This window comes from Phoxinus phoxinus (assembly GCF_949152265.1).
Source record: "Phoxinus phoxinus genome assembly, chromosome: 7".
NCBI lineage: Eukaryota > Metazoa > Chordata > Actinopteri > Cypriniformes > Leuciscidae > Phoxinus > Phoxinus phoxinus.
Genome location: NC_136882.1, coordinates 39,105,347 through 39,130,032, shown reverse-complemented (window position 1 = coordinate 39,130,032; position 24,686 = coordinate 39,105,347). Strand labels below are relative to the sequence as shown.

The 24,686-nt window shown below is 40.7% G+C and overlaps 2 protein-coding genes across 4 annotated transcripts in view; both read right to left on the bottom strand.

Moving 5' to 3' along the window:
* ccdc138 (coiled-coil domain containing 138) overlaps positions 1–475 on the bottom strand; it is a 22,953-nt gene extending 22,478 nt beyond the window's left edge. Inside the window, exons 1-3 of the mRNA XM_079619664.1 lie at positions 458–475; positions 307–379; positions 180–229 (exon numbers count right to left, since the gene is read on the bottom strand). Of these exons, the coding sequence (XP_079475790.1) occupies positions 180–229; positions 307–353 (97 nt within the window). The 5' untranslated portion in view covers positions 354–379; positions 458–475. The remainder of the gene's footprint in view (positions 1–179; positions 230–306; positions 380–457) is intronic.
* A 1,221-nt stretch (positions 476–1,696) lies between these two features.
* On the bottom strand, positions 1,697–24,211 carry LOC307002027 (E3 ubiquitin/ISG15 ligase TRIM25). Of its 3 annotated transcripts, none has more exons than XM_079619236.1 (9): positions 23,907–24,211; positions 23,234–23,783; positions 11,492–11,587; positions 9,527–9,760; positions 8,706–8,883; positions 5,329–5,984; positions 3,980–4,101; positions 2,448–2,724; positions 1,697–2,190 (listed from the first exon to the last, which is right to left on the bottom strand). In XM_079619236.1, exons 2-8 carry the CDS (start codon positions 23,777–23,779, stop codon positions 2,679–2,681), a joined length of 1,878 nt encoding a protein of 625 aa, XP_079475362.1. In that variant the 5' UTR covers positions 23,780–23,783; positions 23,907–24,211; the 3' UTR covers positions 1,697–2,190; positions 2,448–2,678. The 3 variants fall into 3 exon arrangements, with proteins under 3 accessions (XP_079475362.1, XP_079475363.1, XP_079475364.1); XM_079619237.1 differs by having other exon boundaries at positions 23,865–24,180; XM_079619238.1 differs by lacking the exons at positions 1,697–2,190; positions 2,448–2,724; positions 3,980–4,101 and adding an exon at positions 4,484–4,531 and having other exon boundaries at positions 9,527–9,763; positions 23,234–23,912.
* Between the last annotated feature and the right edge of the window lie 475 nt (positions 24,212–24,686).

Sequence of the window (24,686 nt, the reverse complement as noted above, 5' to 3'; positions counted from 1 at the left end):
AAGTTATTAAAAAAAAAAGTCACATCTGGAAAGGCATAAATGATCATAATTCAGTACGAGACTCTCTGATCTCTGTCACAGTTGATTCTTCATGGTGTTGGTGTGTGTGTGTGTGTGTGTGTGTGTGTGTGTGTGTGTGTGTGTGTGTGTGTGTGTGTGTGTGTGTGTGTGTGTGTGACCTGTCTCTGTGCAGAATATGTTGGTTTCTTCAGGAGAATCTTCTTCAGCACTGGAACATGAGACCACGGGTCAATACAGTGCAATCGTAATAATCATAATTAAAGCAGATCATCTTTGACCCCTGACCTTCGAGTCCTGTAGATCTCTCTGAGGGCTTTATTATAATCTCTCATCTTTCTGCACGTCTGATTTCTCCTCACTGCACAAACACACACTGCAGAGGGATTCAACCGGTCACATGTGCAAACATCCACTTTATTATTATTATAATACTCACCTTCATCATCAGCTGACGGCAGTGCAGATGCGTCTGGAACCTGTCGAGACACCTGCGTTTTTAAGATAAAATAATAACAATAATAGAGGAATAACAATACAAATCCTACTGGAATTTCTTGAATTATATGGAACAAATCCTGAGGGATCATAAGAATTATATATATATATATATATATATATACACACTATTTTATATCCTCCATAACACAGAAGTAAAACTATAAGAACACAAAGTTCCTAGTAACACTATTATGATTCTCTAAACAAAATAAATGCTTGTAACCTTTAATATCTAATTTATATAGAAGCCCATTTCTATCAAATAAGAAAGAAAACATGCTTTTGTAAATAATAATTATGACATCAAAAGTTGATACTGTGTAACATAAGTCATATTTATGAGATGAAAAGTCGAAATTGTGACATACTTGGTCATTTATGAAAAGTATTACTTAAAAAGGCATAATTATAAGAGTCAAAATTACAACTTTAAAAGTCATTTTTATGTCGAAATTAAGAATATGTCATATTTATTAAATGAAAAGTCAAAATTATGTCATACTAAGTCGAAATTTGAAATAAATAAATAAAAACTCATAATTGTCACATAAAAAGTCATAATATAGGCTTTGTATCTCATAATTTCGACTTTATTTCATAATGTGGACTTTTTGTCATAATTATGACGTAAAACGAGTAAATATTACTATGTCATTATTGACTTAGTATGTCATAATATGACTTTTTGTGACATAATTATGATTTCCCAGAGCATGATTTGCTTCTCTTGATCTGTGATGTCATTCTGTCAACACAAGTCGAGTTCTGATATAAATCCACACAACATCCAACAACATAATGTGAACTTTGAGCGAGTAAACGCTTTATTCACTGGATCTCACCTGATTACTCCTCTGCAAATATTTCTGTTTTAATAATTCGATTCTTTCATCGAGATCAGAATCAGATTCGTTACTCATGTTCTTTCAAAACAGCCGCCGCTCGTCTCCAAAAACATTGACTGAGTGACCGGAAGTGAACGCGCAAAATAAAACAGTCAAAATAAAAGTCCCAACTAGTTCCTGCAAGCGAAACTTGAGCGTATATTTACACAACGATCATAAAGATTTAGTAAACAAGCAAGCTTTTTTCCCTCTGGATTATGATTTATAATCAAATAATCTTTCCGAATGACAATAAGTGAATCTTGATACACACACAAACAGAAAAACAGTAAATGCTTACAAAAATCGTGTTTATTCAAAGATCACCTCTTTTCTCCAGACGAAAAACCAAATACATTTACATATGTGGAGCAAAAATAACTGTGCAAATGATTTCAACAAGTTTTTTTTTTTTTTTTATAGTTGTAGTCTATTGTTCCCATCACTACTAATTCAAACTGAGAAAAATCTAGAAAAATAAATCTTTTAAGTTTTTTAATGGCTTGACCAAGTGAACGCTCTCATCTTCAAACCTCCTTCCACATAGCTAGACTTTATACTCATTCTATGTTGCATATATAATAGTGACATCAATGTTCAAACATTAATATTCGTTCAGTGTGACCTCTGACCCAGGTTATTAGCAAGGAAAGGCAGCTTTACTTTTGTAAAGTTTGCGTGTACTCTGACATGTGACTTTGACCGTCTGTAAAAGTTTTTGTGAAAGAAACAGCCAGTTCCGGAGTCTTAAACTTGACAGCAAACCTCCGTGATACAGCATCTCCCTCTGTGGAAATATAAACATGTAAAGTCAAGTCAGCTTTATTTCTAGAGCACTTTATACAGATTGCATCAAATCAGCATCACAGTAATAAACAGAATCAATGATGCAAACTTCTAATATGAGACTCTAAAAACACAATAGCATAATTTTTCAGTTCAAGTTTTGATCTCATCTGATAGTGTCAGTGCAGTCAAATCAATAATATAACTCAATATTAAGTGTTTTCTATTTTGAATCGAGATAATTATGAGTTAGTATACCTGAAGAGTCAGCAGCGGTCCATGTCACTGCGTGTCCAGAAGTGTTCAACGCTTTCAGATGAATGGCTCTGGTGATGCAGTGGTTTACACACACCTTTCCATCGCCTTCTTGCCTCATAAACACGCGGTAGATCTTCCTGGAGGGATGGAACAGGATCTTAATGTCTCCTTCACCTCTGGCTTTCCACTTGTTAATATCACAGTCCCAGCGGTAAAGTTTGGCCCTCTCCTTCAACAACATCTCCTCTTCGTCCTCCTCAACCGATGGAAGATCCACCTCGGAAGAAGCAATGACATAATAAACCAATGAATACGCCTCAAGAAGCTGTGTTTTACAACTTGTGAGGCACGTCAACCAATCACAATCCGTTTTATAATGAAAATACAAATGCGTGTTGAGAAAAACTACATTACTAGGATATTGGTTGATAATAAAGCACATATTAACGTCTTATTCTGCATGATCATATTCTACATCCCTCAATCTAAACTTAACAACTACCTTACTAACTATTAATAAGCAGTAATTAGGAGTTTATTGAGGCAAAAGTCGCAGTTAATAGTGAGAATTTGACCCTAAACTAAAGTGTGACGATACACACTAAAAATTACTAACTGGAAATGATATAAATAAAAATATTTAAATTTATATTTAAATAGTAATATTTAAATGTTTAATTTGAGACATACTAATAATTACACATTTAATTTAAATGACTAATAAATTAATACATTTGAATAAAAAATAAAAATAAACTTTGATTTAAGTAAATAACTAAAACAAAAACATTTGATTAAAATAAATTATGGCTGACAAATCGATTAATTGCGATTCATTGCATCTAACAAAAGTTTGTAGTTACATAATATGTGTGTGTGTATATATATATATATATATTACACACAGACATATAATATATATTTATATATATCTATAATATAATATATATAACACAGACATATAATATATATTTATATATATATATAATATATATAAATTTATATATATATTACACACAGAAATATAATTTATTTATATATATATATATAATATAATATATATATTACACACAGACATATAATATATATTTATATATATATATAATATATATATTTATATATATATATATAAAATATATATATATATACATATATATATTACACACAGAAATATAATTTTTATATATATATATATATATATATATATATATAGACACACATATTATACACAAGCTTTTATGTTAGATGCGATTAATCAATTTGACAGCACTAAAATTAATTAAAAAAAAATTTTTTAAATTAGAATTAAACACAAGCCTTGAGAGAAAGCAGTCTAAACACAACAAACATGTGTATGAAAAGTGTTTGTACACAATATATCACATTCTGTGTAAAATGCCTCTCATAATTTCAGTACGTTACAGAGAAACAACTACCGGTATACAAAAACACAGTACTTTTACAACAACTTCCTCGAGTATTATTTCAATACACTTTTACACAGGTAAAGTTAAAAGGGAAGCGATATCTACATGTATAGGTGCTTCATCTTCATCATCATCATCCTCCTCATCATCTTCCTCACTGTCCTCTTCCTCTCCGTCACTGTGCGTCTCTGTTGCATCTCCAGCGTTTTCCCCGGGAAGATTTGCATCTATAGAAATAAACGTTATTTTTGAACAGAGAAAAACAAGACTGCGATATTGGAAGCAGCCGATGACATCAGAGCCTTAATGATGAGTTAATGATGATAATGGTTTATACATGCGGTGTGTGACATAAAGGTGTGTATTTGTGGCAGAAACTGGTGTTCACTGCAACCAGAACAAAACTACCATGACCAGTGGATAAATCTGACAATGAAAATTGTCTAAATAAAGTGAGTTTGTGCTTAAAACAAGAAAAATATCAACTTAGACAATTAATGTGGTTCAGATAACATACTATTTTGAGTTTCTATGTATTAAACCAATCTCCGTCATTGTATTAACTCAAATTTTAAGTTTCAATGAACTCAAAATTTGATGGCAACTTACTTTTTTAAGTTAAACCACCAATATTTTTTTACAGTGTGGAAGCAGCACCTAAAAATGAGTAAGAAACAAGCACTTAAAGGGTTAGTTCACACAGAAATGTAAACTCTGTCAGTGATTACTCTCCTCATGTTGTTCAACCCTGTCAGACTTTCCTTCATCTTCAGAACACAAGTGAAGATATCAGTGATTAAATCTGAGAGCGGCTTCTCCATAGGCTTCTAGGCAATTTCATTCTGCCGGCCCAGAAAGTTAGTAAAAACATCATTATAATAGTCCGAGTGACTACAGCGGCTCAACCTTCAGTTTATCAAGTGACGAGAATACTTTTTGTGCGCAAAAAACAACAAAAATAAGGACTTTATTCAACTCTTGATGTTCTTCTGTGTGTTCCTCTGAGTGAGTTCACGTAGTGTAACAGCGCAGCGCAGGTTTGTACAGCAGAACGGAGCCTCACGATTGGCCAGCATCACACACATGACCAGCGTCGGCCAATAGTGAGCCTCCGTTCTGACGTACACTAAAGTCCTTATTTTAGTTAGTTTTTTTGCACCCAAAAAGCATTCTGGTCGCTTGATAAACTGAAGGTTGAGCCGCTGTAGTCACTCGGACTATTTTAAACATTGTCTTTACTAACTTTCTGGGCCGGCAAGTTTCAATTACACTAGAAGCCTATGGAGGAGTGAGACAGCGCTCAGATTTAATCACTAATATCTTCATTTGTGTTCTGAAGATGAAGGAAAGTCTGACGGGGAACAACATGAGGGAGAATCATTACTGACAGAGTTTATATTTCTGGGTGAACTAACCCTTTAATTCAGCAAATGTGAAGGATTACCGACGCTCACCTGACTCTGGAGCGCTGGACGCACTGGCCACGGCTTCTTCAAAGATTTCCCTGAAGGCATCGGCCGACTCCTGCAGTTTAAACCGCACCGCAATGTCTGATCCATCGAGCCTCCTCCATCAGCGAAGTCCAAGGCGTTCCACGTCCACGCTTTCTCGCTCGCTTTCATCGGCTTGAGCTTCATATCTGGAGTAATCCAGTGGTTTGCACATAATTTCAGAACCTTCTCTCTCCTCATCACGAGTCTGGGTTTATGATTTTGCAGTATTTTAAGTATGCCTACGCCTCTTTCCTTCCACTCCATTGATTCTTTGTCGAAGCGGTACAGTTTGGCTCTGTGACTGAACACCACCTGCTCATCTTCCTCTCCGGTCGAGATCTCAATGAGATCAGGTAATGGTACGGCTGGCTCATACGTTTGGCTCATGTATGGCTCACGTGTTTCTTCTGAGGATTTAAAGGGAACGTGCTGAAATCTGAAGTTAAACGCTGGCTCCCCAAAACGAAAAATATCCTTCTGATCAAACAAGTCGCTGCCCGTTGAAAGCGGATTCCCATCAGGACTAGAACCAGATGTATCACAGTTCCACCGTTCATCTTTCTCACCAAGCGCTGGAGTCGCAGACAGTTTTACAGATCCTCCAACAGGGGGCAAAACTGAGGAGGAAAGCAAATTACATGTTTTCTACATAAACATTATGGGCCCTATTTTAACGCTCTGAAGCGCAAGTAACTCTGTGGGCGGATCCCGGCGCTGTTGCTATTATACCGGCGGGATAAACGACTCTTGCGCCGACGCAAATCTAAAATGTGTTGTTCTGAAGTCGCTTCATTACTCATAGGTGTGGTTTGGGCGTAACGTGAAATAAACCAATCAGAGCGTCCTCTCACATTCCCTTTAAGAGCCGGCGCGCTTGTTCCACGGCAGATCGCTATTATAACGGCGGATTGCTATTATAACGGTGGATTGCTATTATAACGGCGGATTGCTATTATAACGGCGGATCGCTATTATAACGGCGGATCGCTATTATAACGGCGGATTGCTATTATAACGGCGGATTGCTATTATAACGGCGGATTGCTATTATAACGGCGGATCGCTATTATAACGGCGGATTGCTATTATAACGGCGGATCGCTATTATAACGGCGGATTGCTATTATAACGGTGGATTGCTATTATAACGGCGGATTGCTATTATAACGGCGGATTGCTATTATAACGGCGGATCGCTATTATAACGGCGGATCGCTATTATAACGGCGGATCGCTATTATAACGGCGGATCGCTATTATAACGGCGGATCGCTATTATAACGGCGGATCGCTATTATAACGGCGGATTGCTATTATAACGGCGGATCGCTATTATAACGGCGGATTGCTATTATAACGGCGGATCGCTATTATAACGGCGGATTGCTATTATAACGGCGGATCGCTATTATAACGGCGGATCGCTATTATAACGGCGGATTGCTATTATAACGGCGGATCGCTATTATAACGGCGGATCGCTATTATAACGGCGGATCGCTATTATAACGGCGGGTTTGCCGGCGCACGCCAGGAGCGGTTCACAGCCGAGGAGACCGACGTTCTCGTCAGGGCCGTAAAACACAGAGAAGTGACATTGGGGATGATGGAGAAACACACACACATTAGCTTCGGTTAAACAGCGTATAATAATTTGGGTAAATGTGTAATCTAGATTTATGTCTATTTTTTCACATCTTCATGGACACAACAATGATTTTCCTCGTGTGTTCATATTTTTCCTTGTTATAATGTATGATTTGCAAAAATTAAAACTGCTGCGTCTGTGTAGATTAGAGAATCAAAGTGTGTGTGTTGTTCACACGCTACATAATGGCCAAGCACGCGCCCTTAAAATAGCATCTGACTAACGCGCGGCGCCGCTGTCTTTAGACTGGGTTTCTCCTGGTCAGTGGCGGAGTTGTTTTCTCAAACTGCAGAATATCACCAGAGAACGTTTGCGCCGGAACACACTCCTCTATTCACTGAACCATAACCGTCATTATAACCCCCAATTTCCACCAGATGCGTTACGGCTGCGTTACGGCTCAGCTGCGTGACAGCTCCGTGTTCCGTCGTCCGTCAATACCCACCAGGTCCGGATTTGTTGCAGAACGGCTGCGGCCGGGGACCAACGAGATCTCGCTAATTCACGTGTGATCGCGCGATATGTAGTTTCGATAAACAGAACCACCAAACCAGGAACAGTTTTCCGCAATGATCATCATATTTTCCGCCAAATATGATCCGCCATGATCACGGTGTATTTTATTTTGAAAATTAAACGGATATTTTATTTTGTTTTGGTTTGTTCTGTTTTTTGCTCGACTTCCTGTCCTGCGCACTCTGCCCTGTAGTGCTGCGGAGCTCTCCGGCATCCGGCAAAAATAGAAGCTCTGCGTATCAGATCCGGAGGGCTGCGGATCGCCGGAGTCGGAACGCAGCTGTTCTGCATTCAGTGGAAATACACACATTGACTTTAATGGAAACCGATTGACTCCGCCGCCGTGCCGGAGCCGTAACGCAGCCGTTCCGCATCTGGTGGAAATTGGGGGTAAGTTTCTCGGAATAAAACAGAGGTCAAATATTGAGGTTTGGAAGCTTGATTAGATTTTTTTAATGATGTGTAGGGTGTCAGGGTAATAATATTCAAGTCCCCATGTGGTGAAAATCCAGCTTTTAATGTAGTTTATGTGTCTATGTGGTGTTTTTAATCTGCTTTAAGACAAACCATGTGTAAGTTCATGAGTCGACAGCATTGCTGAGTATTTTCTGCTTAAAACTGCAGTGAACCAAAGACAGTCTCAAAAACACAGTTTGAAATCGCTGGTGTTTCTGACGTCACACACTACCTTGTAACCAATCAGATCAACGTGTGATCGTCAACCAGTGGATCTCTGAGTGAGTGGAGGCGGGGCTCATTTGCATATTCATAGAACTGTGAATACTAAATGAGGCAAGGGTGTCGAGTTACATTCAAGATATTTTAAGGCGTGAAGATTTTTTTTCAAGGATTTTTTTTTTCAATATGTAATTTTGGTGATTAAAGATGAGTTTTAATGGATATAATTATTGACTACAGGGGGACTTTAACTGTCACTGTCCCACACAAACTATATATCATTGGAAAGACTTGAGTTTCCATATTTGGTGACTGTTTTTAAGTAGACGTGAAATAGTAAAAATTTCTTAACTTATTTTGATGAGTTGAAGTAATGTAAAATCATATGTTGTCGTGACTCACTGATCATATCGCATGTTTTACAGTGTAACAAACATATGGAAAGAACTCGAAAATGGAGAATCTATCATTTATATATTTAATGATGTCTTCCAACCTTTTACAGACTTGATCTTGATCTCGATCTCTGTCGTTTTGGTGACATCCATCAAACGCTCTTGCATTTTAGAAACCAGCTTCCTCACGTTGTGATAAAAAGCATCTGGATGTTCAGAAATGCTGGAAAGATCTTCAAATTCTTCAGACGTGGATTCTTCACAGTCATACGGGTAATTCTACAGATACATAACAAATAATGCAGAAAGAAGAAAACACAAAAATGTACATTAATTCTTTCGAAACTTTGTCTAAATTAAAAAATATCTATATTTAAAAGTAAATATAATCAGTGCTTTCCTCATCAAACATTGAGGAAGTGTTGTTGTTTTATAAACTTAGTGTTTTATTAAAGTGAAAATCAAGTTTTTAATGTTGTTTATATGTCTATGTGGTGGTTTTAGACAGCTTTAAGACAAACCATGTGTAAGTTCATAAGTGGACAGCATTGCTGAGTATTTTCTGCTTAAAACTGCAGTGAACCAAAGACAGTCTCAAAAACACGGTTTGAAATCGCGGGTGTTTCTGACGTCACACACTACCTTGACCAATCAGATCAACGTGTGATCGTCAACCAGTGGATCTCTGAGTGAGGGAGTGGAGGCGGGGCTCATTTGCATATTCATAGAACCACGCATACTAAATGAGGCAAGGGTGTCGAGTTACATTGAAGATATTTTAAGGCATACATTATAATTTTTTCAAGAAATATGTCATTTTGGTGACCAAAGATGAGTTTTAAGTGATAAAATGATTGACTACAAGGAGATTTTTAACATCAGAAATGAATAATGAGTTTGTTTTCAGGGGATCTTCACAAACCTGCAGGAACTGAATGTGATCTTCAGTGGTCATAAACTGATCGAGCTCAGACACCTTCCTCTTCATGCCAGCGATCTTCTGTTGGACTTTCTCCTGAAGTCCTTCAATGTGACTGAGTTCGGCTCTCTGCTGATCTGCGATCAGTTCCTTCACACGACAGCATGTGTTCTGAACGCAGGACACCACCTCGCTGAAGACTCTCTCGCTTTCTGTGACTGCGGTCTGTGCTGAACGCTGCTCCAGGAAGAACAATCACAAACTAAATATACTTTACATATACTGGAATCATTATGATATCACAACTTGTAATAATTGCTCATTATTTCTGCCTTAAATTAATACTTGATGTTAGCTAACTGCATAATTTGTATTTTCTTAGAACTTTACATTTCTGAAATAACATTCCGGCAAGGTTCTCTCAAAAGTTCTTCCAGTAACATTAATAGAATATTCCTATAAACTTATCTTTTTAATAATGTTCTAAAATAGTTAGCATGAAAACATTATGCATCGTTGATGGAATGTTTAGTTGGATGTTCGATAACGTTTTTAAATGTTACTACTTGTTTCATAATGTTTAGAAAACATTCAAAAGTAACATTCTACAGAATGAAATGTTCCCCCATTATATTAAAAAATGTTTTAATAAAATATATTTTTTTAATTTAATGTTTCTTTAACGTTCCCATAACCACGCAAAAACATATATTTTTTAAACATTTAAAAAATTGAATGTTTAGATCCTTTAGAAATCGTTCAGAAATACAATTTTCATAACTTAATGGAAAAGTTAACAAAATCAAACAGAAATACACTTGCTTCTCAGATGTTTTTCCTGAAAAGAAAAATCCAAGATCTTTCTCTAGAGTTTCAGAAGAAGTTTCTCAAACTGTGCTCAGATTTGCCAACATCTCTCATCAAACATCTCATCAAATTCTGCAAAGAGCAAATGATGTGAGCTGCTTTCCACATTAATATCCATAATTATATACTCTTACTCAGATGTACTTCTCCTGAGGATTTAAAGAAGATCACAATAGAGAACTCAATTACTGTATATCTCTGCAATGAAAGAGCAGTCTCTGAGGAACATTTTCTATATATACTCAATTCAGCCGATCAATACTCAATACAGCCGATCAATACTCAATACAGCCAATCAATACAGCCGATCAATACTGCCGATCAATACTCAATACAGCCGATCAATACTGCCGATCAATACTCAATACAGCCGATCAATACTCAATACAGCCGATCAATACTGCCGATCAATACTCAATACAGCCGATCAATACTCAATACAGCCGATCAATACTGCCGATCAATACTCAATACAGCCGATCAATACTCAATACAGCCGATCAATACTCAATACAGCCGATCAATACTCAATACAGCCGATCAATATTCAATACAGCCGATCAATGCTGCCGATCAATACTCAATACAGCCGATCAATACTCAATACTGCCGATCAATACTCAATACAGCCGATCAATACTGCCGATCAATACTCAATACTGCCGATCAATACTCAATACAGCCGATCAATACTGCCGATCAATACTCAATACAGCCGATCAATACTGCCGATCAATACTCAATACACCCGATCAATACTGCCGATCAATACTCAATACAGCCGATCAATACTGCCGATCAATACTCAATACAGCCGATCAATACTCAATACTGCCGATCAATACTCAATACAGCCGATCAATACTGCCGATCAATACTCAATACAGCCGATCAATACTGCCGATCAATACTCAATACAGCCGATCAATACTCAATACTGCCGATCAATACTCAATACAGCCGATCAATACTGCCGATCAATACTCAATACAGCCGATCAATACTGCCGATCAATACTCAATACAGCCGATCAATACTCAATACAGCCGATCAATACTCAATACAGCCGATCAATACTCAATACAGCCGATCAATACTCACTCGGATCGACTCCTCAGCCTGCGTTAGCTCTTTAAAATCCTTCTCTCGGTCTTGGATGTTCTGCAGGAACTTCACACGCGTTTCCATTAACTTCCTCTGGCGACAGAAAAGAGTTGATAAAACCTGTAAATGCGCATTACGCTAACTTTCAGATACCAGGGTTAAGATATCGGTAACACTTTACAATAAGGTTGCATTAAAAACTTCAGCTAATTAACTAAGTGTGTCAGATCGTCAACCAGTGGGTCGAGTGAGTGAGTGGAGGCGGGGCTCATTTGCATATTCATAGAAGCACGTATAGTAAATAAGGTGAAGAGTTACATTTAGGGCTGTAAACGATTAATCGTGATTAATCGCGATTAATCGCATCCAAAATAAGTTTGTGTTCACACATAATATATGTGTGTGTATTGTGTATAATTATTTTGTATATATAAATACACACACATGCATGTATATATTTGAGAAATATTTGCATTTATATACTCATTATTTTTATATAATTTATATTATATATAAATAGAACTATTTTATATATAAATAACACATTTTTCTTAAATATATACATGCATGTGTGTGTATTTATATATACAAAATAATTATACACAATACACACACATATATTATGTGTAAACAAACTTATTTTGGATGTGATTAATCGCGATTAATCGTTTACAGCCCTAAATGTAACTCTTCAACTTATTTACTATACGTGATTCTATGAATATGCAAATTATCCCCGCCTCCACTCACTCACTCACTCACTCACTCACTCAGAGATCTATTATGTAAACACAAACTTTTATTTTGGATGCGATTAATCGCGATTAATCGTTTACACATTCAAGCTATTTTAAGGAATTTAGACTTTTTTTCAAGGAAAAAACGTTTAAATATGTAATTTTAATGATCAAAGATGAGTTTTAAGGGACATTAATGATTGACTACAGGGAACTTCACCATTAATGCATGTGAACTAACATGAACAAACTAACATTAACAACTCAAGTTTAATAGTTACTGTAACAAATGTATTGCTCATTGTTAGTTCATATTGGCACCATTATATATATACATTTATTAATATCCTATACTAAACCTAAACCAATCTTGACAAACTATATATCATTTGAAAGCTTACAATCTCTAGTTTTCATTAAAATACATTACAGAGGAGCCGTAATTTATCAATTTGCAGCAAGAATATGTTCATACTCCTAAGGCGTGTTCAGACCTTTATTTTGAAATAGTGATGAACATGAAAAATCATGAAAGAATGGTAGAAAGCTCAGTTTGTTTTCATGCCAAGAGTTCAAAAGAAAGCATCCATTCAATTCTTTTAGAAAAAAAGGTCTGAAAATGTTTTGAATATAAAGAAAACAATAATAGATTCAGCATTAGTGATGTGTCAGCGAGCTATAATGCACATACGTGATCTTTTGTGTTTCTTAGAGGTTGAGTTCATTTTCAAATCTGCCAAACTTCCAACACTACTTCTGAATAGGATGTCTATGGGATGAAATTAGTATCTAAATGATTAACTCATGCAAGCACAATTATCAATGAACTTGATACATGTTGCAAATATGTTTTATCCATGTCTTTCAACTTGCGTGTGCAAAATTAAAAATTGAATGAATGTGTAACAATTTGTACAAATGCAGACATTTTTGTGAATACAAATGTTTTCTTTTGTATTAGTGTATCATAATTTGCGCATGCAAAAAAGAAGATGTGCATTTGTGGATCAGATGACACGCACGCATTCATTGACGTCTTTTCTGAGTCGATCTCATTTGATTCATTTGGATTTTGAGACTTTCTTTTCGCTGTTTTTAAGCATTTCACAACACACACACAAACAACTACACATGAATAGGCCTGGTGCTAATTATTAATGTGTGCACAACTACCCTTCTATTTAACAAATTCACAAATGTGCGTTGCTACATTTAAACTAATACAATACAACTTGTGTGTGCAAAATCCAGAATCACAAGAATGTGCAGCATTTTGTACAAATAGAGACATAGTTGTTAATTCAAAACCTCAATTTTGTATTAATGTAGGTCAGAATGTGTGCATGCAACAAGTATAATGTGCATTTGTGGATGAGGTGATACGCGTGCATTCATTGACTCGTTTCTGAGTCGATCCTGTTTGATTCATTTGGATTTTGAGACTTTCATTTCGCCGGTTTCGCCGGGCACGATCCACACACAGCTGTCTGAGAAAACCTGCTACCACTAGATGGCAGTATTCTGCTAAAACCGACAACGGCATTATGGCATTTTCCTTCCTGAGCCTGTTAAAAAGAACGTGAAATTTCGCAGTCGAGTTCATATTATAGGCTTATTTTTATCTGACTACACATTGTAGGCTATACAAGTTTTGGAATTTGAAAATGTCTGTTTTTAAATGTTAAAAGACGATTTTCGCGGGACATTGGTTTTCCCTTGACCCTTGCCACTGTTATATAGTCTTACTATAGCACGATGAGTTTTAAAAATATGCAACCATTGTATACCGACATGAAATATTCATTGAAAATCACCTAGGCCCTACGTGTGTATTGCTGCATACATGAGAATGCTTTGACGTGCTACCACAGCGCATGATGCACAAGGGAACGTCTGCCAATTACACTAACTGCGTTAAAACGTATCATTTGTTTTCATTAAAATTACTTTTAATATTTAAAATCACATTTTCAAATTCCAAAGCTCGTAGAAGGTTCCTGTAAGACTGACTTACAAGTAAAATTTGTACAATACTTCCCTTCATGTATGTAGCCTGTATTCTGAGGAAAAATACTGTAATTCACCAAAAGGGTTTTTTCATGTTCAAAATGGTGGTAGTATGTTCCTAGTCACTAGACTGGCTTACTACAGGTGAAATGGTCCCAATACCACCCTTAATGTATTTACAGTAAACAATTTTTTTTAAATAAAAAATTACTGTAATTCACCAAAAGGGTTTTTGGTGACTTACTACAGGTGAATAATGCAAAATCTCACATGACGATCACTAGGAACGTACTAAAACTTTGGAACATGAATAGAAAAACAATGTACTGTTCAATCGAGATATTGGCTGGACATACAGTAGTTTAAGTCAGTCTGCCCACCAGGCATTGACTATAACACTGGAAGTATCGTTCATTTGAATGAATGATTGGACGTTTATATTTTTTTGACTGTGAGTGGAATTTGCTGATGGTCCCTTTAGAAAATGCAGCGAATATCAAACCTAAAACGTACTCGGTTACTAACGTAACCTCGGTTCTCTCTAGGAGAGGGAACGAGTACTGCGTCGAATCGACGCTGCGGGAAAGATATTTCTTTGTCGAGATTGAAGCCCAAAAATTAATCCTTAATTTTGTAATATGTAAAACGCTTTTCTGTAGCATACAACCCTAGGCGGAGCAATACAGCTCGCCCATTGGCTGCTCCGCCAGAAAAGCACAGCCTATGCGAGGCCAGTGACGCTGACCAATGAGGGCGCTTCGCGCCCTTCTGCGTCATCTCCCGCCGAAACAGGCGTGGCCTAGGTCTATAAATACCAAGCATAGCTGCTTCCACTCCGATTTTTGTCACAGAAGCGACACATCGTGGGCATGCACGGCATGAGACGCAGTACTCGTTCCCTCTCCTAGAGAGAACCGAGGTTACGTTAGTAACCGAGTACGTTCTCTTACGTAGAGTTCTCTCCTACTGCGTCGAATCGACGCTGCGGGAACCCCTGTAAGACGCCGTGCGTGCTCTTGGACCGACCCAGACACCCGAGGGCGCGCGCACGCGCCCCGGCATGCCAGAGCCTACACCAAGAGTATACAGGGAGAGCGGCTAGGATAGCATCATCCCTTTATAATAGGGCCCCTAGGGGCATAATAACATATATATGTAAATAATAGATATATATGGGGGGGGGGGTAAATAGCATGCTCATGGGACACATTGTCGGTGAGTGATGCTTAAACATTAGTGACCTGGGCCGCAGTGCGGGGCAGGAACACTATACCTGGTCTTAGACCGAGAGCAGTTTAGCCTGCAACGCGGGAACCTCTAGGTTATAGAACCTTATAAATGTAGACGGGGAGGCCCAGCCTGCCGCCATACAAATATCATGCAAAGAGATTCCGCTATACCAAGCCCACGACGAGGCCATGCCTCTCGTAGAATGTGCTCTGATGCCCAGGGGCATTCCAAACCTCTAGATGCGTAGGCTAGCGCAATGGCATCCACTACCCATCGAGATAGGCTCTGTTTCGTCGCAGCACGCCCTTTAGAGCGCCCACTGAACGAAACGAAGAGCTGCTCCGTCTGTCGAAAAACAGCGGAGCGGGACACGTAAGCTCTTAATGCCCTGACCGGGCAAAGAAAGCTATTTCCGTCCTCAGAGGCCGGCAGAGCCGACAGGGAGATGACCTGAGCCCTGAACGGTGTGTTGAGGGACTTAGGTACATACCCGTGCTTCGGTTTCAACACGACTATAGAGTCGTTGGGCCCGAACTCCATACAAGAGGCTCTTACCGAGAGCGCTTGCAGATCCCCCACACGCTTCACTGAAGCGAGAGCCAAAAGAAACATGGTCTTGAGAGACAGATGTTTCATGTCAACTGAGTGAATAGGCTCGAAAGGGGCCCCTTTCATAGCGTTCAACACTGTAGAAAGGTCCCAAACGGGGACTGAGGGAGGCCTTGGAGGATTTAACCTTCTGGCTCCTCTAAGGAAACGTACCACCAGGTCGTTTCTGCCCAGTGCATGGCCAAGCGTCGGATTGACGAACGCTGATATGGCTGCCACATAGACTTTGAGCGTGGATGGGGTCCTACCCTTATCCAACAGCTCCTGCAGGAAGGAGAGAACCTCCGTTTCACCGCACTGAAGAGGTGATAGACCTTGGTCTGAACACCAGTCAGAGAACACCGACCATTTGGAAGCGTAGAGCCGTCTAGTAGACGGGGCCCTAGCCTGCTCGATCGTGTCTAACACTCCTCTTGGGAGTTTAGCGGGTACCCGTTTATGGCCCACACATGAAGGGACCATAGCTCTGGGTGAGGATGCAAAATCGAGCCCCTGGCCTGCGAGAGGAGATCCCTCCTCACCGGGATCGGCCACGGAGCAGTACTCTTGAGCTGCATCAAGACTGGGAACCAGGGTTGATTCGTCCAGTATGGTGCTACAAGAAGCACTGAGCATCCGCTTTTCCTGATTCGCTCGAGCACTTGGGGCAGGAGCGAGACAGGGGGAAAAGCATAGAGCGGACGGCGGGGCCAGACTCTGGCGAGCGCGTTCGTGCTCTTTGAAAAGAATTCCGGGCAGTGAGCGTTTTCCTGGTTTGCAAACAGGTCTATCTCCGCTCTGCCGAACGTTTTCCACAGCAGACGCACTGTCTGTGTGTGTAGGGACCATTCTCCTGTCGGAACATTGTTCCGTGAGAGTCTGTCTGGTCCTACATTCAGGCGACCAGGCACATGGATCGCTCTCAGCGAGCGCAGGTTGTGCTGGGCCCATACCAGTATGCGTTCCGTCAGCCTGTAAAGGTTTCGGGATCTCACGCCACCCTGGCGGTTTATATAGGCTACTACCGACGTGTTGTCCGAACGGACTAGGACGTGGTGTCCTTTTATCCGAGGACAGAAGCGCCTCAGCGCTAAGTCCACTGCCATCATTTCTAGGCAGTTTATGTGCGGTAGTTCGACTCGTTTTGCCCATTGGCCAAAAAACGGTCTGCCTTCGAGCAGTGCTCCCCAGCCTGAGGTGGACGCGTCCGTGGACACCACCTTCAGGCTCGAAGAAGTCCCCAGGCTTACACCTGACCGGTACCAGTCTGACGCTCTCCATGGTGTCAGGGCTGAAACGCATTCCTGATTGACCTTGAGGCGATAACGACCGTGGACCCATGCTCGGCGCGGTACACGCGCTTTTAGCCAGAACTGCAGTGGGCGCATGCGCAGCAGGCCCAACTGTAGAGCTGTCGATGCTGCGGCCATGAGGCCTAGCATTTTCTGAAATCTCTTGAGCGGCACTATGTGGCCGCTGCGGAAGGATTTCGCCATCCGCAGGGCATTTCGCCTGCGTTGTGATGACAGTCGAGCTGTCATAGACAGCGAGTTCAGCTCCAGTCCTAAAAAGGAGATCCTTTGACTGGGAAACAGTGAACTTTTCTCCCAATTGACTCTCAGACCCAAGCACTCGAGGTGATCGAGAATTAGGGTCTTGTGGCGGATGAGTTCTGAAGGTGATTGAGCTAGAATCAGCCAATCGTCCAAATAATTCAGAATTCGAATGCCGCGGAGTCTCAGGGGTGCCAGCGCCGCGTCCATGCACACTGTAAATGTACGAGGTGCTAGAGACAGGCCGAATGGCAGGACTGTGTACTGATATGCCTGGCCCTCGAAGGCGAATCTCAAAAATCGCCTGTGACGTGACGCAATTTGTATGTGAAAATACGCGTCTTTCAGATCTATTGCCATAAACCAGTCTCCTCGGCGAACCTGCGCGAGGATGGCTCTGGTCGTGAGCATTCTGAACTTTCGCTTTGTCAGCGCTTTGTTCAGATGCCTGAGATCTAAAATGGGTCTGAGACCCCCGTCTTTTTTCGGTACCAGAAAATATCTGCTGTACAGACCCCCTTCGCTCTGAGCTTGAGATAAAGGCTCTATGGCCCCTTTGCTCAATAGCTTCGCTATTTCGGCTCGAAGTAGATGTGCTACTTCTGTTTTTACCGTTGTTTCGACTTTCTCCGTGAAACGGGGAGGGCGTCGATGAAACTGTAGCGAATAGCCTCTTTTTATAGTCTCTAGCACCCATTCTGAGACCCCGGGAAGTCTTTCCCATGCATCTGCACGTGTGACTAGGGGTTGAATGTAATCTGGGCCCTGGTCGCGAAATGGCGGCGACACGAGAGCAACCGTGTGCTGTGACATGGACGCCGTGGCGTGTGAGGCGGGGGGCATGTTTAACACAGTATGCATCCCGCGCGCGCTCGGCTCTCTGTGTCGAGAGAGAGCGCGCGGGACGAGTCCCGTAGGGCTCGATATGTTTGTGAATAAACGTGGGCGCTTGGTGGCGGGCACATTTATAACACCGGGGACAATGTGTTTGTGAACTGACTGACCGTTCGTTAGTTTCGTTTTTACAGAAAACCGCGGAACGTGCAGTGTGTAGTGGTTGTGGGCACTTGGCAGTGGGTCACGCTCACTACATGTAAAACACAATCGGCATGAGCCGATTTTATGTGTGCAGACCCTGTGTTGTTCAGGGCTGTGCTTGCACGGGTTGAAAAACCGGGCTCTGGTCGCGAAATGGCGGCGACACGAGAGCAGTCGTGTGCTGTAACATGGGCGCCATTGCAGCGTGATGCGGGGGCGCGCTTAATCGAGCGGGCAGCCCGCGCGCGCTCTCAGCTCTCTCAGCTGAAAGAGGGAGCGCGCGGTGCGAGCCCCGTACGGCTCGGCATGTTTGAGAATAAATGTGGGTGCGTGAACGCGGGTACATTTATAGCACTGGGAAGTACTGTCTATTAGAACTGACTGACCGTGCATAGGTTTCGTTTCATAGAAACCGTGTGACATGTAGCTTGTAGTGATTGTGGGCGCTTGAAAACGGGCACGCTCACTACATATAATGCACAATCGAAATGAGTCGATTTATGTGTGCAAGCCCTGTATTGTGCGGGGCTGTGCTTGTGTGTACAGATGGGCACTGGGTCGTGGGCATACAGTTACACACATTACATCATCGGCCATGGCCGGGACACCGTGTAGCACAGAGAGTACTGTCTATCAGAACCGACTGACCGTACATTCGTTTCGTTTTTACAGAAACCACGGGACATGCAGTGTGTAGTGATTGTGGGCACTGAAAAGCGGGCACGTTCACTAGCTTACATGTGAAGCACAACCGACACGAGTCGATTTTATGTGTGCAAGCCCTGTATTGTGTAGGGCTGTGCTTGTGTGTACGAATGGGCACTAGGTCGTGGGCATTACGGATACACACATTACACCATCGGCCGTGGCCGGGACACCAGTAAATACATTTTCAGATTTACCTGGGGCGTCGTGAAAACGGCGTCTGTGTGCAGGCAAACGGGCATTGATGCCGATTTGGTGACTGCAAAATACACTGGCACGGTCGCGAATGTTGGGACTGTGCGAGCGAGACATTTTAGTGAAATCCGGCCGCGGCGGGATTTTAACACTGTAGCTTTCCTCGAAGCAGAAATGCGCATCCTGGCTGAAAACGGGGCTTTCCGGGACTCCGCGATTTCTTCGTGAATTCAGGAAGAAAAAGGCGCGGGTCGTGAGGACGGTAACGTACGTTCCTCTGCAGAAAAGCAGCCATCCAGCCGGTAAGCGCATCGATGCTGGTCTTTCTCCGTCGACGCTCACGAGCGGCGGGGGAGGGGAGATCCTCGGAGCTCGCCCATCCGAAGCGAGGAGAGAACAGCAGTCGTCCTTCACAGACACGGCTTCATCTTCCTCATCCATGACGGACGCGGCGGCACGCAGCGGCCCTTGTCCGTCGGTCAGAGAGTCCAGCGAAGCGGGCGGAGAAGCTAGCGGCAGCAGCGGCGAGCACCTCGTGGTGAAGGGAGGTTCCGGGCTCCGCTGAGCACGGCGCTTTTCACGGCGCGGCACTACAGCGGGCGGAAAAGGGTGCAGCTTCAGTAAATGAACGCCAGGCGAGTCCGCAGAGTCACCGTAGGCATCAAATTACAGCGATGGCAGCCGCCATCGACGAGAGCTGAAGTTGCGTGATACTCACAGGCAGGAAACACAGCACGTGGTCCCTGTCGCTGAGCGGGGCTCTACACGAGCCACAGGAGGTGCGAGACATCTTGAAAAAGACGCTCGGCTCTTTTTGTGTGGAAAAACTGTGTGACGCGACGGCGAACACACACACAAAACACACACACATAATGTAAAGGATATTCCACGCCGGAGAAGCGCAGCAGGGAACGGCGGCTGAAGGCGGCGATGACCAGCGGCTTCAGGTAAGGGCTCGTCCTGCTGAGGTGCTGTGTCAGACGGCTGTGGTGGCTCGAATCCGGTCCAACGATGCGTGTAGCTTCGTGAAGTAAAGAAAATCGGAGTGGAAGCAGCTATGCTTGGTATTTATAGACCTAGGCCACGCCTGTTTCGGCGGGAGATGACGCAGAAGGGCGCGAAGCGCCCTCATTGGTCAGCGTCACTGGCCTCGCATAGGCTGTGCTTTTCTGGCGGAGCAGCCAATGGGCGAGCTGTATTGCTCCGCCTAGGGTTGTATGCTACAGAAAAGCGTTTTACATATTACAAAATTAAGGATTAATTTTTGGGCTTCAATCTCGACAAAGAAATATCTTTCCCGCAGCGTCGATTCGACGCAGTAGGAGAGAACTCTACGTAAGAGAACCTACTTCACTGCGCTCTCGGACCGGTTGCTCTCCCATACACATGCAAAGTTAAACGCAGAATTTCATGTTAAGCTTTTTAATTTTAACAGGCTCAGGAAGGAAAATGCCATAAACGTGAAACGTTGCGCGTCGCGTTCATTTAGGCTCTTGTCTGTAGTAGGCTATAAAGTTTTCCTCCCATAGAGCCGATTATTACGAAAAAGCTTAACATCAATGCAGTAAGACGCTGATATTATAACTCAGTAGACGATACACCTCATTGAACATGCAACGCGCTATTGCACGTTAGCAATATGGGTTGTTCATAATCTGATTTAATCTGTTTGCCTCTATAAAGTAGGCTATGCTTTATTAATAAGGTAGGCCTATATTGTGGACTAAATATCACTTCAATATCACTCACATTAAACGTCTTAAATGGGGAAGAACGCGTGATTCCACTGCCGTTGTCGGTTTTAGCAGAATACTGCCATCTAGTGGTAGCAGGTTTTCTCAGACAGCTGTGTGTGGATCGTGCCCGGCGAAACCGGCGAAATGAAAGTCTCAAAATCCAAATGAATCAAACAGGATCGACTCAGAAACGAGTCAATGAATGCACGCGTGTCACCTCATCCACAAATGCACATTATACTTGTTGCATGCACACATTCTGACCTACATTAATACAAAATTGAGGTTTTAAATTAACAACTATGTCTCTATTTGTACAAAATGCTGCACATTCTTGTGATTCTGGATTTTGCACACACAAGTTGTATTGTAGGCCTATTAGTTTAAATGTAGCAACGCACATTTGTGAATTTGTTAAATAGAAGGGTAGTTGTGCACACATTAATAATTAGCACCAGGCCTATTCATGTGTAGTTGTTTGTGTGTGTGTTGTGAAATGCTTAAAAACAGCGAAAAGAAAGTCTCAAAATCCAAATGAATCAAATGAGATCGACTCAGAAAAGACGTCAATGAATGCGTGCGTGTCATCTGATCCACAAATGCACATCTTCTTTTTTGCATGCGCAAATTATGATACACTAATACAAAAGAAAACATTTGTATTCACAAAAATGTCTGCATTTGTACAAATTGTTACACATTCATTCAATTTTTAATTTTGCACACGCAAGTTGAAAGACATGGATAAAACATATTTGCAACATGTATCAAGTTCATTGATAATTGTGCTTGCATGAGTTAATCATTTAGATACTAATTTCATCCCATAGATGTCTACTTCATAAATTGTATGAAAATTGCAAAAATAATGGTTCAGATCTCTCAAACAACATATGGAAATGGAGGCGCCCTTATATGGGCAGTAATGTCCACTAGTGGAGAAGTGTGGTACTGCGCCCAAACTACATCTCACTGAACGCTCATTTTTTGAGATATCAACCTAACATTTGAAACACAACTTGTTCAGATTTTTGCCTTTGATTATTTTTTATTTTTTTTGGCAGTTTTAGAGTCCCACCAGGTTTTGAAAATATATATTTTATATAAAATATGAATAATGAATTTTTTTGCGTTGTACATTTTCATAAACTCAAACTTCTATAACTTTATTCTGTTTAACTTTCTTAATTGATTTCACTTCTATAAAAATCTGCCAAATGTCTTCTTAAAAACAAGACCTTACATCTATATTCCAAAGCATTCCTGAATTACAACCATTTAAGTTCGGAATGTGCATTTTCATGTCTACACTAAAAAATGCTGGGTTGTTTCAACCCAATTTTGGGTCAAATATGGAAAAACCCAGCCGTTGGGTTACATTTTTAAATTACATTTTTAACCCAACGTTTGGGTTTGTCAATATTTGACCCAAAATTGGGTTGAAACAACCCAGCGTTTTTTATGTATATATATAAAATTGTATGTATATTTGTATAATATAAAATTGTATTATATGAATATTATATATATACTGTATTATATATATATTATTATATATTACTGTATTATTATATATAGATAAATTCATAGAATGAAATATATTACAAAAATATATAAAAAATTGTGTTTATATATATATATATATACATATAATATATAAATTGTGTGTTTGTGTGTGTGTGTATATATATATATATATATATATATATATATATATACACACTCTAAAAAATGCTGGGTTGTTTCAACCCAATTTTGGGTAAATTTTTAACCCAACGTTTGGGTTTGTCCATATTTTACCCAAAGTTGGGTTGAAACAACCCAGCATTTTTTAGAGTGTATTAAAAAAGGGGGGCGCTTAACTAATGTTAACAAACGAGAGCTTATTGTAAAGTGTCACCAGATTATCAGATATTAAAAGCCACAATAATCTGCCAGGAGGACCTGTACCTGTCTGTCTGCTCTTTCCTCAGATGCTGAGGTGGTCTCGTGGCTCTTGTGCTCGTGTATCGCACACAGCACACACACACACCGCTGGTCAGTGCGGCAGAACACATCGATGAGCTTCCCGTGCTGAGAGCAGGTTCTGCGGAGGAGATCCGTGGCCGAGTCCGTCAGCTGGTGTGTCCTCCAGCCGTGGAGCTCGTCGTGCTTCTCCAGGTGAGACTCGCAGTAAGAGGCGAGACAGGTGAGGCAGGATCGGGTGGCTCTGCTCGGTCTCGAGGTGCAGGAGTCACAGCTCACATCTTCATCAGCCGGTGTTCTCCTCCTCATCTTCATCAGCTTCTCGGAAAGCTCCTTCACGTGGAGCCATTCAATGAGAGCGGGTCTGCGGTTAAAAGTGTGTTTGCACTGAGGGCATCTGCACACATGATCCCGATCCCACACTCCTGTAATGCACTCCGTGCAGAAACTGTGTCCACAGGGAATAATCGCAGGATTTCTGAAGAGATCCAGACAAATCGAACATCTCAGAGATTCCCGATCATCTGCCATATTGCTGCATTAAAATGAAACCGCGTTAGTTTCGTTTGTTTGGAAACGAGTGTGACTCAACAGGCAATTCCTGAATCTTTCTTACATTTTTATGCAACTATCTCTATTATACAGTCAGAAAACGCACATGATTCTTGCCCATATGCAGGCGAACACCCGACGAGTATGAAAGGCGAAACTTCAGTTTTGAGGCGTTTTGCTGTCCCGCTTTCAGGAAGTGTTCCTTTGGACCTTTTCCATATTAATTTTGCGATCGTCAAAACAAAAGTCTGCTTTACAAACACGCGTTATCATCAGTAGGCTCTGAGATTTCACGACTTCTAAAGGATTGTAAACATTAAGAAACTGAGGTAGTATTACAAATACGTGCAGTCAGTGTGTATATAAGTCCTGCTAGTGTCGTGTGTTTCCAGTAGATGGACTCGTTGTCTTGCAGAACCCAAACCTGCAGAAATTAAAAATGAATAAATGAACAAAGAAATATGCAAAGAAATGTAAAGAAAAAAAAGTGACTATTTATACTTTTATTTCCTTATTTATTTTCCTTATTTTTCCACATTTATTTATTTTTTCATTTATTTATTTATGCATTTATTTATTTCCGCTTTTATTTATCTTCACATTTATTAATGTATTTATGTCTACATTCATTTATTTATTTATACATTGTTTTTAAGATTAATCATATAATTTTCACCACAGGGGGACTTTAATGTTATTTTAGTTTTTTACATTTCTTCGCATATTTATTAGTTTATTTATTCATTCATTTATTTATTCATTTTTAATTTCTGCAGGTTTGGTCCTCCATACCCCTGTAGTCAATCATTTCATCCCTTAAAAAGCTCATATTTGATCCCCAGAATTACACACTTAAATGTTTTTTTCCTTGGGAAAAAAAATCGCC

What these genes read in the sequence shown, in the direction of transcription:
- LOC307002027 (XM_079619236.1), bottom strand. Translation starts at nt 23,779, where the DNA reads ATGGCAGATGATCGGGAATCTCTGAGATGTTCGATTTGTCTGGATCTC. An exon ending in AGGAAAGAGCAGACAGACAG is followed by an intron (nt 11,588 to 23,233) that starts GTACAGGTCCTC and finishes TTCTGTCGCCAG; the next exon opens with AGGAAGTTAATGGAAACGCG. An exon ending in ATCACATTCAGTTCCTGCAG is followed by an intron (nt 8,884 to 9,526) that starts GTTTGTGAAGAT and finishes ATGTATCTGTAG; the next exon opens with AATTACCCGTATGACTGTGA.